General features: G+C 38.4%; 2 protein-coding genes across 2 annotated transcripts; one reads left to right on the top strand and one right to left on the bottom strand.

Annotated features, from left to right (window-relative positions):
• The first annotated feature begins 236 nt into the window (after positions 1-236).
• LOC131310249 (probable glucan endo-1,3-beta-glucosidase At4g16260) lies at positions 237-1,883 on the top strand. The gene is made up of 2 exons (XM_058337169.1): positions 237-464; positions 775-1,883. The coding sequence occupies exons 1-2, from the start codon at positions 389-391 to the stop codon at positions 1,734-1,736; spliced, it is 1,038 nt and encodes a 345-aa protein (XP_058193152.1). The 5' UTR covers positions 237-388; the 3' UTR covers positions 1,737-1,883.
• Positions 1,884-2,506: 623 nt separating this feature from the next.
• Positions 2,507-12,937, bottom strand: LOC131310248 (pantothenate kinase 2). Its single transcript, XM_058337168.1, has 10 exons — positions 12,717-12,937; positions 10,346-10,549; positions 9,624-9,670; positions 8,644-8,760; positions 6,728-6,847; positions 6,531-6,625; positions 6,344-6,437; positions 4,989-5,120; positions 3,592-3,704; positions 2,507-2,969 (listed from the first exon to the last, which is right to left on the bottom strand). Exons 1-10 carry the CDS (start codon positions 12,778-12,780, stop codon positions 2,852-2,854), a joined length of 1,104 nt encoding a protein of 367 aa, XP_058193151.1. The 5' UTR covers positions 12,781-12,937; the 3' UTR covers positions 2,507-2,851.
• Positions 12,938-13,114: the final 177 nt, after the last annotated feature.

Below are 13,114 nucleotides of genomic sequence, written 5' to 3'. Positions count from 1 at the left end.
CTCTCCTCTCACCACACCACTCTCCGTGCAAAACACATTTTAACGGTTGGAATCGCCAACGCGTAACGCCATGCGGTACCCGCTCGGCACCCAAAAATTTCTCAAAGCAAAGCTAAAGCCAAAAGCCTCTCTTCTCAGCACCGACCGTTGGAATTTGGAAAGTTCATACAACGGCTATCACAAACGGAACACATCTCAGTTAAAGGAATCAGTACATCCAAAAGCAACCTAACCATTTCAAACCAAAATCAAACCAGTCCCCATAACCTCTCTCTCTCTCTCTCTCTCTCTCTCTCTCTCTCTCATCATCTACTACTATATAGGACCTCCATGGCTCCATGCATTGCACAGGAGAACAAATTCAACTAACACTATCAAGATTTCAAGAATGGAAATTCAACATCTCTTTCTCTCTCTAACCTCTCTCCTCTGTCTCTCCATCCTCCTCTTTCCACATTCAACAGGTTTCTTTCATCAATACCCATTTTCCATACTGATTCTTCTAAATGATTTTCTTTCCATGGTAGAGTTGTTTTAAAATCGAAGCCGTTACTACTTCATGACTTGGCACGTTCACAGTAAAAAAAAACTCGTTATTTGTTCTGCGAGATTTCTTCTAGTATCTTTCTCTTTCACTTTGTTTGGTTCTCATCTCAGAAATATTTTCTGCAAAATTTTTTACTGTTTCGTCAATCCGTATTTTTTCGTTTTTGGTGATTTTTTACTAGTTCTACTTCCTCAAGATTTCTGACATTACTTCCCTTGATATTGCAGCGGCTGCCCCAGTAGGAATCTGCTACGGCCGCGTCGCCAGCAACCTCCCTCCACCGTCCACCGCCGTCGAACTCGTCAAATCAAACGGAATCGCCACCGTCCGTCTCTTCAACACCGATCCCGAAACTCTCACGGCGTTTTCCGGCTCTGGAATCTCCCTCATGATCGGAATCCCCAACGAAATCCTCCCTTCCCTCGCCAACGGCCCCGTAGATTCCTCCCTCCACTGGCTCCAATCCAATCTTTTCTCCCACGTTCCCCCAAATCAAATCCGGTACATTGCCGTAGGAAATGAAATCCTCCTAAAAGACACGTTTTATAATGCCTACCTAGTTCCTGCCATGCAAAATATGTACAAAGCTTTACAAACCTTAAACCTAGCCGATACGATCAAGCTCTCCTCTGCTCACGCAGCTTCTATTCTTTCCAATTCATACCCTCCCTCCGCCGGAGCTTTTGATCCAAATTTCCTACCCATTATGATTCCTCTCCTGCAGTTTTTGCGCGATACTCAATCGCCGTTGATGGTGAACGTTTACCCATACTTCAGCTACGTAAACAACCCACAAGATGTATCGCTAGACTCTGTTTTGTTCCGTTCAACCAACATCGCAAATGACCAAAACATGGCTTACGACAACGTCTTTGACATGACCGTCGACGCGTTTGTGTACGCGATGGACAGGGAAGGGTTTGCCGGGATCCCGGTGGTGGTGACGGAGACGGGGTGGCCGACAGGCGGTGGAGCGGCGGCGAGCGCCGAGAATGCTTTGGCCTATAATGGGAATGTGGCGAGGAGAGCTTTGGAGAACGTGGGTACGCCCAGAAGGCCTGGGGTTGGAGTGGAAGTGTTCTTGTTTGATCTGTTTGATGAGAATGAGAAAGATGGGGAGGAATCTGAGAAGCATTTTGGGGTTTTTGGTGTTGATGGGGTTAAGACATATCCCCTTAATTTCAACTAAAATCAACTCCTATGGTATTGTTTGCTAGCTTCCACTTTGTACTGAAACAGAGTGTTATTATAGGGCATGTTTACTAGGTTTGAAACAGGAATGCTAAAGTACATTCATCAGTGAATAATAATATAAGTTGGTATTTTGATGATTCAACAATGTGATTGCAAAAAATTCAAATGTGGAGGCCATATTTAGGTGTACTTTTTCTTTTTTTTTTGTCACAGCAATATACATCAGCGGGTTAGTGAGTTAGTTGTTAGGGGAAGGGGAGGCCACCAAATGAGTGGGGCAGACATGGGAATCGAACCCAAGCCAAACGAATGGGGCAAAGGGTGCTCGACCAACTAAGACACCACCCACATTCATATTAAGGTGTTCAAGTTTCAACTAGTTAACACATACGTCAACTACTCCAATAAACCAGCTAAAAAAAGAACTACCATGTTCTACTACAATCTACCCATTTCTTAGTTGTAGGAGACACAAGGAGCCTACTTTTGTTTACCAAATGTTTGGCCACATTTAGCAAAGCCCTTAACAGGGTCATTTTCAGACGACGTCAATAGAGAAGGGGGCATAAGGATCACATATTTATTACACAGTCTCGGGTAGACCTCAACCTCAAAAGCTAGCTCTTGAAGTAAGCGTGTCCTCACACTTATATACTTCATATTACTTTGATACTCAGAAGATGTGGGACTTCGCTTCACAGGATTGACCCTTGGAGACATATGTTCACCTAGTAGAGAACAAAGATTTCTAAAAAAGGATATATGTGAAGCCAAAAAAAATCGTTCGAGCTCTGTTTTTATTTGATTCCATTGATAGCACCGAATTAGTGGTAGTATATTAGTATACATATACGGCTTACAATAGTGCCTTCTGGAATCATAATACTTTTCACCCTTTTGCGGGGCTTTCTCTAAGGAAATGGCTAGTCCAAATACAAGACAGCAGAGTTGTAATTGGGTGTGGAGAGTCTACAGTTTGATACCTTGGACTAAGGATAAGTGCTGAGGAATACTGAAACACCGTGCTTGATAACTAATGCAATTTGTAAGCAGCTCTGAAGCGGCAAAATTCTTCTAATCTTCTCGTATAGAATGTAATGATTGGGTCGTTCACGAACTAGGGGTGATTATAGTATCAAGACCATGAGTTTCATAGCTCATGAACGCTCCCAACGCTCCAAGAAACCCTTCATGCTTCAAAAACATTGCCTGTGCCTCTCCTTTTGACCTGACAATGGAAGGATACATCCACAATGGGAATCCATCGGTGCAAATCGACACGAATGATAAAATAGAGAAATGAAAACAAATGCTACAGCAGAATGGCCAAGATTGAGGTTGTCATGGTGATGTTGCATTCATGAAGATAGAAATAGATATACAGGGAGTTGGGAAAATTTTCATGTGATTCAGTAAACAGATTTCATGTTATCCAGTAAACGGAACAGAAATTGAATTATCATGTCAAAGATAAAGAAAAAATTAGACACTGCATAATGCAAAACGCCCTTTTGGAATATTAAGCGGAGTGAAGCGATCGGTTCATTTATCCTATCCGACTTATCCTATCCGACGACACCAATTACAGAATGCAGATACATCTAAATTGTAAAACGCAGAAGATTTGTTCCTAAGAGTTAGATTGTCCAACTTAGGTATCAAGTTCTATCAGAAATGTTAAGGCATCCAATTCAAAACCAATTGACAACAAAAAAGGCCCAAGCTCATATACTAGTTGTTCAAGAGATAATTACCCAATGCGAGACAAACTCTAACAGTAAATATAGACTGCAAAGGAGGAATTATCATTACTGGAACTCCAAATTACTACAAAATTGAACAATAATTACCAGAAATGAACAGCAACAGAAATTGTGTCCATGGTGTAAGCATGACCACGAATGAAAAAACCTCCAAAAAATATCCGCTTGAGTCCAAAACGAAGTGCATTCAAGTAAGAGATCTGGGGGAAACAAAAGATTTTAACGATGTCAGAATCTCCAAGAAATTAAAATATAACCCAGGATGCTTTCTAAATAAATAACACACATAACAGACAATGTCTGGGAAATAAGTACAGCTTTATTCTGCATGTGATAGGTATCATGCAAACATGAGAATTAAAGAGCCTAACAGACATGCTTAAAAGTACCGAGGAAAGCCCACCGTAACAAGATAATGACAATTAAAGCTGGAAAACCAGATGTGTGCTAAATCAAAGACATTGACATGTTTTATGTCTTTTAGATTGAGCAGTAGAGCTGGTATCACAAGAATCTCTAAGGCCATGCATGCAGCGAGGCCCTTGATGATATGGAACCAGGTATCAAAATGGGAAACGGAATGCTACCATGCACGTCACAGGCATGGAAATGAATATATGAATTTCACGTTTTAGAAGAGACTCCCAAAACCTCCAAGATTTTACAATACCTTATTGGAAACGATTACACAATACATAAGCATACGTTATTTTATAACTAGCAATAAGCATAAGTTTACAAGTAAATACACGGACCCTGAGGTTCATTGACAAAGCTGATTTGTTTCTAGATCACAAAATAAAGCCAAAAAGTAGACATGAAAGGGGATCCAGTAAATAGTTAGGACAGGTGCAACAAGGTGCATGATCAATAAAAATGATATCAAGCAAACCGTATTTGGAATTTGGGTTATCACATTTTCTAAGATCAAATCTTAATATGTCTTGAATTCGAAGTCAAAACCAAAGTGACAGATGACAATTAGACAACTCATAACATCTAAAGGACAAAGACCCTATTTCTTTTCTCTCTTTTTTATGGAAAAAGGCCTTATAAAATATTCTAAATGGAGCAACTTAATACCACACAATGCAACAAAGCCTAGTCTATAGTATTTGAGACGGCCAAATGACCAATTTTCCACTATTGCACTCCATATAGATTAGGAATTTTTGCACAATGATAACTGCTATAAAAGTGTATTCAGCTATGAACAATGTAGTGATAATTGTCAACAACTATAATATATGATGTGAAGCGTTAAAAAATTATATGAGGAATCTACAACGTAAACTACAATGAAAAACAAATCAATGTTTTAGCAGTGAAGAAAAGGAATGCTGACTTCTTTGAACTTCAGCTTCCTTAAGTTAGAACGCTTCATGGAGAAACATTCACACGATTGTGTGATTGTTGGAAGTCTGCTTTTGCATTCAATTTATGACCTTTAATGCTCACAAAAACCGAGTCCCATAACAGTTTACCTGCCCAATATTATTTGAGATCATTCTTAGTAGGGACCGAGAGATATCTTCAGGCCTGTAGTCTCCAAGTTCTTTATTTTCAGAAATGGCCTTTCCAAAGCTAGAAGCGATGGTTGTTGAAGTAAGACCTATCTGTCACCATTAAAAAACTAAGATTTGAATGGCCGCTACATAGAGAAGAGAACTGAATGAAAATAAATAACAGGAAATAACTGCTACTAATTTACAGGGAGATTTCAATGTCAGAGCAATAAAGTTCAAATAATAGAAGAGATACCATCACACAGATTGTATCTCTACCAGATCTTTGATCTGCATGGGCAAATGAAGTCCCTAACCTAAGCTATAGGTGCTGATGCATCCAACCTTTATTATAAAAACTGCAGCAAGATGCCGTATGACACTGTAGTCCAAAAAATACACCGAACGACATTTAGGTGAAAAAAAGACACTAAGACTTTACAAAGAGAGCTGAGACGTCCCATCGTCAGTCTGAAATATTATCCCTCACACAGTAGTATAACTTGAAAAGCTTCAAATGGGAAGTCAAAACACATCCATCAAATCTGAATGGTAACAACCTACAGTACAATACTTGCCAAGAAAATGCTCAGCAACATCAGAAATTTTATGAAACTTTCTATACTAGCGTTTGCTTAGCACATATATATCGATTTTCACAATTACCAACCTATCTGTTTTAGCAGTTTACGTGACACAAGAACTAGACACAATTCAACATACTTTTGAATGAGAAATGATACAATAGTGGGGAAAAGGGAATCAGAACAAACGAAAATTATCGTCATGCATATCAACTGCTCCGTTACAGGCCCCAAGAGGTGAACAAGTCCTGTCTTACCAAATGGATAGATTGCCGCCAAAACATGCACAGGTTTCAGGCGTGGGAAAATTAAGATGCCTTATATGCTACCTCTTTTGTATATGAGCAGAATCAAGAACATGGCATCTTAAATGCTCACAGGAGTGTCGCCCTTATAGACAAAGTCAACGTCGACACGAATAGCCATAGAATTTCTATCTCTTGAAAGAGAAGAGATTTTGAAATGATAAGTACCAAACAAGAATCAACTTATTGGTTGTTATTCACTTAAACAGTCATAGATTACATAATGGAGTAACCAGAAGTCTTACGGAACTTCAATGTGAGCTATGAAACCCTATGCAAACATAGCATATCTTACTCCGCGGTTGACGTGATAAGGAAAAAGCCTTATCCAGATTATAGTTTCACCTCAAAGAAGGCAACCAAATCCACTCCACAATTACAGAAACAACAATTTTGCAATCGTTTACTTGTTTCACTGCAAGTATGATATCCAGAATATGAATACCTTCTTGTAGTCCGTTCCACCGTAGATGTCTCCAACAAGCATGTCTATAACTCTATTATTCCCATTGTGGCTCAACTCTAGCAATTCATCAAAACTAGAAAAACAAATACAAAAGATTAAACACCTTAAAAAAAAAAAAACAAGGCTAGTTAAAAAAAGAAAGGTTAATAATTTCGGCATGGATAACCTCTTGCAGTTGGTTAAAAGCCTTCCCAAACCCCAAAAAGTGCCACCACCAACACTTGTTCCGCTAACTCTTTCAAACTTTCCATCTCCATCCACCTACATGATGGCAAACTGCGAAAAAATTAAAAAAAAAAAGTGAAAAAAAATTGGACCGATTACAAATTCACTTACTGTGGAAAAAGAAATGATGAGAATAACCTTTATCATGCTGACACCAGATCCAATATTCACAAGGAGATAAGGGTACAAATCATTAGGGTCTATCTGCACATACTCCTCACGACCATCGATGTAAGTAAAAGCTTCCGGGTGCACTGCCTACTCGACAAACAGGTGGAATAACAATTCAAATTGCCAGCCAAAATCACTCACAAAGCAGAGAAATATGAGAGGTAAGAGAGAGATTTTCTGGTCAGAAACAAAAAAAAAAAATAAGAAAAAGGAATAGTCATGCTTGTAATGTATAAGGGCTAAATGCACACTTTTGGTCAACTATGGAATTACAGTATCACCAAGAACTCTCAACGCAAGAGCAAAATATACACCAACTTCTAAAGGATCATAAAGGTCCAGAACCCAATGGGCTGAGAGCTCCATTATAGGAGCCTGACCCATATCATGATTTAGTTCTGTGAAATTAGTAGCCCCTTCAAAGAGAAGACTATCACAATTATTCACCAAGACTCTCAACGCAAGAGGAAAATATACACCTAATTCTGAAGGATTTGTAGAGTTCCATAACCCACTAGGGCTGAGAGCTCCATCACCGGAGCCTGACCCCTATGAGGCTTTAGGTCTGTGAAATTAGTAGCCCCTTCAAAGAGAAGACTGCCACAATTATTCACTGACAAGAAAGCATTCTGAATGACAACCACTTGCTCAGAAATCACTGAACTAACAATGTAGCAATATGTATCATAAACATTATTAAAAGCTGGCAAAACAAATAAAGCACTTCACTCTCCTTGGTAGGTATGTGCGTGTGTCTTTTTTCTTTCCCCTTTCCCTTTTTCATAATGGGAAAGGAGAGGGGAACTAAAAATCAACAACTGTCCAAAATGATAAGTTTCTATAAGATATAACCCACATATTGAATGGATATTTTCCCATTGAAAGGGCATAAGCGTGTACAGTGTAAAATGGTATAGCCTAAACTTGAAAGAATCAGATTGCATATCCTAAACTTGAAAGAAATCGTGTCTTTACTCACGGGTAACAGTACAGCTTAAACTTGAAATCACAATGAAACTGCATGTACAACGATCGCCCTATTTTCAGATACAACCAAGTTGACAATAAACTATATTGAGAAGACGTATTACTGTTTAGTATTAGCATTTGATATATGTTAATGACATCATTAAGAGAAGCATACAGATGGCAAGTTACCTGACCTGGCGGTACCCTTCTAGACCTGAGCTTAATGGGGAGGGATTGAGAGTTGGAAAATTTTGCAAAGCGTAGGTGCGGGTTCGGGGGCTAAAAAGGTAAACGCAATAGGCTTTGTTGTGGCAGTGGGAGGTGGGTACCTCGGTCAGCACCAATATGTTTGCACGAAGTTATGCCAAAGCTAATTATGCTACCAAGTTCACCCCATCCAGACTACCATCAACGAAGACTAAACTAAGCGTATGTTTTTGTATACAGAGAAATTCAAGTTTAGTAGACTGAGTGTCCTATACATTCATACTTAAGGGCTAATTATGCTTTACACCCCAAAAGTACCACCCCATTTTCACTTTCCCCTTAAACTTTATGCTTTCCTGATTTTGTCCTTGAACTATTAAATTCTTGTCCATGCCGTCCAGTTGGCAACTGCAAGCAAGTTCTCCAATGGAAAATACCGTAAGGTAGTGCACCCATCATCCAAAGTTTGAATATTTTATACTTCAAGTGAAAAATGGGAAAGTAAAATATTTGGACTTTTAAGGGAACACAGTGGGAAAAGTTTAAGGGTTATACGGCCTTTTCCGTTTTCAATTCAATAGTTGAACGACCAAATTTTCAGAATCCTATTCTAAATATCTCCTCCTTGTGTCTATCAACCTGCAAAAGCATAAATATAGAACCTGTACATAAAATAAGCAAATCAATATATGGTATCAGGATCTCACGTTAAGTAGAAAATTTGCTCCAGACACAAGACAATCCATTTCGTCTACTTTGTCAAGGCCAACACCCAGCTTCTCTTTGAATAGATCTGCAAACCGGTAAGCCCCACCTCCGGTGGCCTTCACAAAGTTCATAGCTAGTTAGTGGAGTTCACAAAAAGGAATGATTTCAATGTGCTACAAACACTAGGGTTGTGTTTGGTCATAGAAAGGAAGTTGAACTGCTCTACCGTATTACATAGAACATTTCCGCAAAAGTTCATCAGCTCAAATAGGATCATTGCAGACAGTAAGACAGTCATGGTATGACTCAATTGTCAGTTTTTAGCTGTAGAGCTATATCGATGGTAAGACTTTTTGGAGGTGAAATGTTCCTCACAAAATTGTAAAATGTGAAAGCATCATTTAACTGTTCACCTTTTAAATATCTAGATGTCTCAAGAGACTGTCCTAAGTTTCTTTTTATTCACTAAGAAAATTCTTCCACTAAATATGATTAAGCACTTGGCTCTGAAAGATGGAGATCTCTAAAACTCAACCAAAGCTTAATGTGATTTCTGAAAATTGCTTCACAATGCTAAACAACTTTGCAATTGGATGTACTAGAGTACAGAGGCTGAAGGCTTTTTGATGAGCAGATGAGCAAAGATCAGATTATTGCATGGATGTGATGACAAGCACTTCAAGAAAATAATACAACTGCCTGTTATTCTCAAGACCTTTCTAACATTTAACAAATGCCATTCCGAATCAAATCATTCCGGTAATGATGTTAATGTTCAAAATCGAAGCTTAACTCACACCATGCTGACATGAACAGTAAAATAATCAAAGTGTAATAATCCCTTGATCTCCCTAGTTCTACAAACTGTTTTATGTTTCCTCATACTAAATCGAGTTCCATATAAAAGCAATACCTCCCAGCTACTAAGATAACCAGAAGCGGATTATTTCGCAAATTTGCAATCCTGTCAGAACTGTACCTTTATAGTGTCCTTGTCGCGACCGGCAGCCTCATGATGCCAACGACCTGAATTTATATGCACCCATAAGCAATCAGAATTGAAAGTGACATTCAAGAATTGACTTCGAGCTTATTCTGACTTGGTTTGAGTTCAATGGGTATTAAAGTAGCTTAGTTTAGTTAAGATTCAATTTGAGTTGGATTGCCTGACAAGCCATTTTAACTGACATTGACTTGATACATCCTCAGGTGATTGAGTTAGTCATCAACTTGTTACCAGAAGCAACTTCCCAAAAGTGAGTTACCAAAAAAAAACCTTTCCAAAAGTGCAACGATCTTAAAAATAACACAAATAAACAGATCATAAAAGATAGGAAATAAAATTTACCATTTGCATTACAAATTAATCAACAAACTAGACTGCCACTGCAAAATTTCTACTAGTAACAGGAGGAACGCTAGATTCTGGAGAACAACTTTCTGGTGGGATGAGCTTATTAAGAAACCATGATGGCATGATTAATTAACAAGTTGGAGCTCAAGCAAACATAAACTATGTAAGGAATAAGCATTAACAAGCTAGTTGAATTTGTGGGCAAGATCAATACATATTTAATCAAAATAAACATGCAAGGCGCATCAATTAGCCATCGAGCTTGCCATTACCCCGAAAGAAGACCATGAATTACAATCATAAATTTTTTGGGAATCAAGGTGCAATGGAAAAGAGAGAGACTGTACCGTGTCGGTGAAGCTGCTTAGATGAAATAAATTCCAAGCAATCGTTGATCTTGCTTGTCTCAAACTTTGCAAAATGGAGCCTACCACCAAGAACCGGATAATCATTACTGTCATTGGAAACTCCTGAACATTCCTTTGAAGACTGTTTACCCTTATCATCAGGCTCACTATTATTTGAGGAATACACCAATTTGATGAGAGAGCCTACCCAAAAAGACAAGTTACTACATATGTTATTAGTCTATAGATAGCACAAAATAACTTACAGCCGCTTGGACAAAATGCACCAAAAGTCAATTAAAAATATCATGTGAAAACTTTAAAGGCCATATTTGTTCCCATGCAATGGACTATTTTGAAATAATCTGGTAGAGTCTCTGTTTGGTATGCAATCCCTGGGTTGGATCGTATCCACTCCCACAAACTTAATTCCCATTATACTCCATATGGGGAAAATCCTTGTCCAATTGGACGAATGTTGGTCACTACATTGTGGGACATGGGAGTCGGATTGTTAGTTGGACTAACAATCCGACTCCCATGACACCTTAGTCAGCCTAATTGATACAACAGTAAAAGCATGGTATCAGCAAATGCATGTTACAAGAATTACGTCATAGGGCTTGTCACAACCTAGTTTCATTTTTAGATATGCGTTGGAGTTCAATAGAATTATGAAATTGATTAAGAAGGGAAAAGAAGGGTTCATTCACTTCATTGAATAAGAATGTAGATTAAAAAGTAAATGTGCAACCCACAATTTTATTTACTTTTTGATAATCCAAATGTGCAACCTAATAAAATGATGCAGCACAATGGAAAAGTTGGAAGACTTCTACCTTTCCATGGGATCAAAAGAATTTGACTGAACTAACTTCATAGTTAAGGTAAATTTCTTAGCAATAATATAAGGGAAGGCAGAAAATCAACACACATAGCCAAAATAAATAAGGCCCAACAAAAGCACCAACACGGCCAAGGCCTAACTTGATGGATCCTGATATAGTGATATACTCATGCTAGTCTGCACCAAACATTCCATTGAGCAACAAATGGAACAAAACTTACAAAAATTTAGGAACCACGTAAACCTAATTTCTTTAAAAATTGCTACTTTTCCTGCCAAATCACATAAAAGAAAAATGATTATTCCCTGTGAAAGTTGGTCTATTCTATGGACATCCACTCTCATTCAGGCTACCTATGTATTAAATTATGTGAACGTGGTGAGAAGGCCTATTTTAGCAGATAAAAATTTATTGTTAAACTGTCACGATATTCAAACAAATTAATGGAATTCCTTGTTGGTATTCAAACCCTTTCTACCTAACCAAATGCATTTAAAACCACTACTGCCTAACCAACCAAGTAACATGCTGAAGAATTCCTCTTTGTTTCATTTTCCTTCAATTGACTTCATTTAAAGTTCTGGTCATTTTAACCAAATAAATCCCACAGTTTTTTTAACTTTTCTATCAAACAGGAGATAAAGCAAATGAACAGCTCTAATAGTCACACCAAAAAGAAAAGAAACAGAAACAAGGATGGGGAATCAAAAAGTCCAATTCCAGCTCTTGGACAGGAATTAAGAAGTCAGATTGGAATTTGGTCTTGGCTTCCGCCTGGAACGTTCCTGGCAGAATTTTTTTATAGGATTTAATTGTTGTATGTCTGGTTGTTTGTTCTCGCTGACTTTTCACTCTGATAGTATCTAGGTAGTTATATGCCTGTGTGTTTTTAGAGTGTTTTAGTGGGGCTCTTTTGAGTTGGTTGTAATGTTTCTGGGGAATGCCCCTGTGCTTTTGTAATGGGTTTTGTCAAAAAAATTAACTTACCCAAAAACAAAAAACAAAAAAGTCCTGTTCCATAGCAATTAAACAAGGAAAGCACTATACTCAAGTGGATTACTGATAGAGAGAGAAGATTACAACAGCTGTAACTTTTCTACCAAAGAATGAGGAACCAAAGTCCAATTCCAGAGTTTTCCGGTCTGCTTTGCAGTATGTGTCATTTGAGCCTGCAATGTGCACGTGCTCGTGTCTAGATGATTGATAGTTTTGATTCATTCCTGTTCTATGTAAATGAATTCGCTGGTACTGCCTTCGGGCTTCGAGTGAAATTTCGCCGTGATCAACAAAGAAAAGAAAAAAAAAGTCCAATTCCAGAGCAATTAAACAAGATAGCAATATAAACGAGTCGATTATTTTTTGATATACATATAGAAAAGAGAGAATTCACTATTCAGCAGCTGTAACTTTTCTACCAAAGAATGAGAAATCAATGTCCAATTCCCCTATCAAACAAGGGAGGGAAAGCAATAGGCATGAGTCGATTTTTTTATACTGAAAAAAGAAATTGAGAAGATCGTTACCTCCAATATCTATGGCCAGGTGTGACCCTTCATCGGCTGATGGCTGTGGCGACGCAATCTCCATCGCTCTGTCCGTGATTCCTCAACACCTTCAGTTCTCTCTCTCTCTCTCTCTCTCTCTCTCTAGATACGCATGTTTATATTGTGATGAAGGTGTACCACTGTACTGACTTGTGTGACTTAACCACTCTGCTAAGACCCAGTAAAATTAACGGGAACCGATCAACCTGACCCCACAACGGAAAAGCCTCGGAATTTGGCGGTCTTCACGAAGCTGTCCATAAAAGGTAGATGAAACTTTTCATCTAATCAGAATCGTTCATCGGCCTTTCATGAATAGTTTCATGAAAATTTTAATACTACAGTATATGGTAACATTTTCGTTTGGTGGCGGCTGC

Source organism: Rhododendron vialii, chromosome 12a (genome assembly GCF_030253575.1).
Source record: "Rhododendron vialii isolate Sample 1 chromosome 12a, ASM3025357v1".
NCBI classification, from domain to species: domain Eukaryota; kingdom Viridiplantae; phylum Streptophyta; class Magnoliopsida; order Ericales; family Ericaceae; genus Rhododendron; species Rhododendron vialii.
This window is presented reverse-complemented; position numbering and strand designations above follow the sequence as displayed.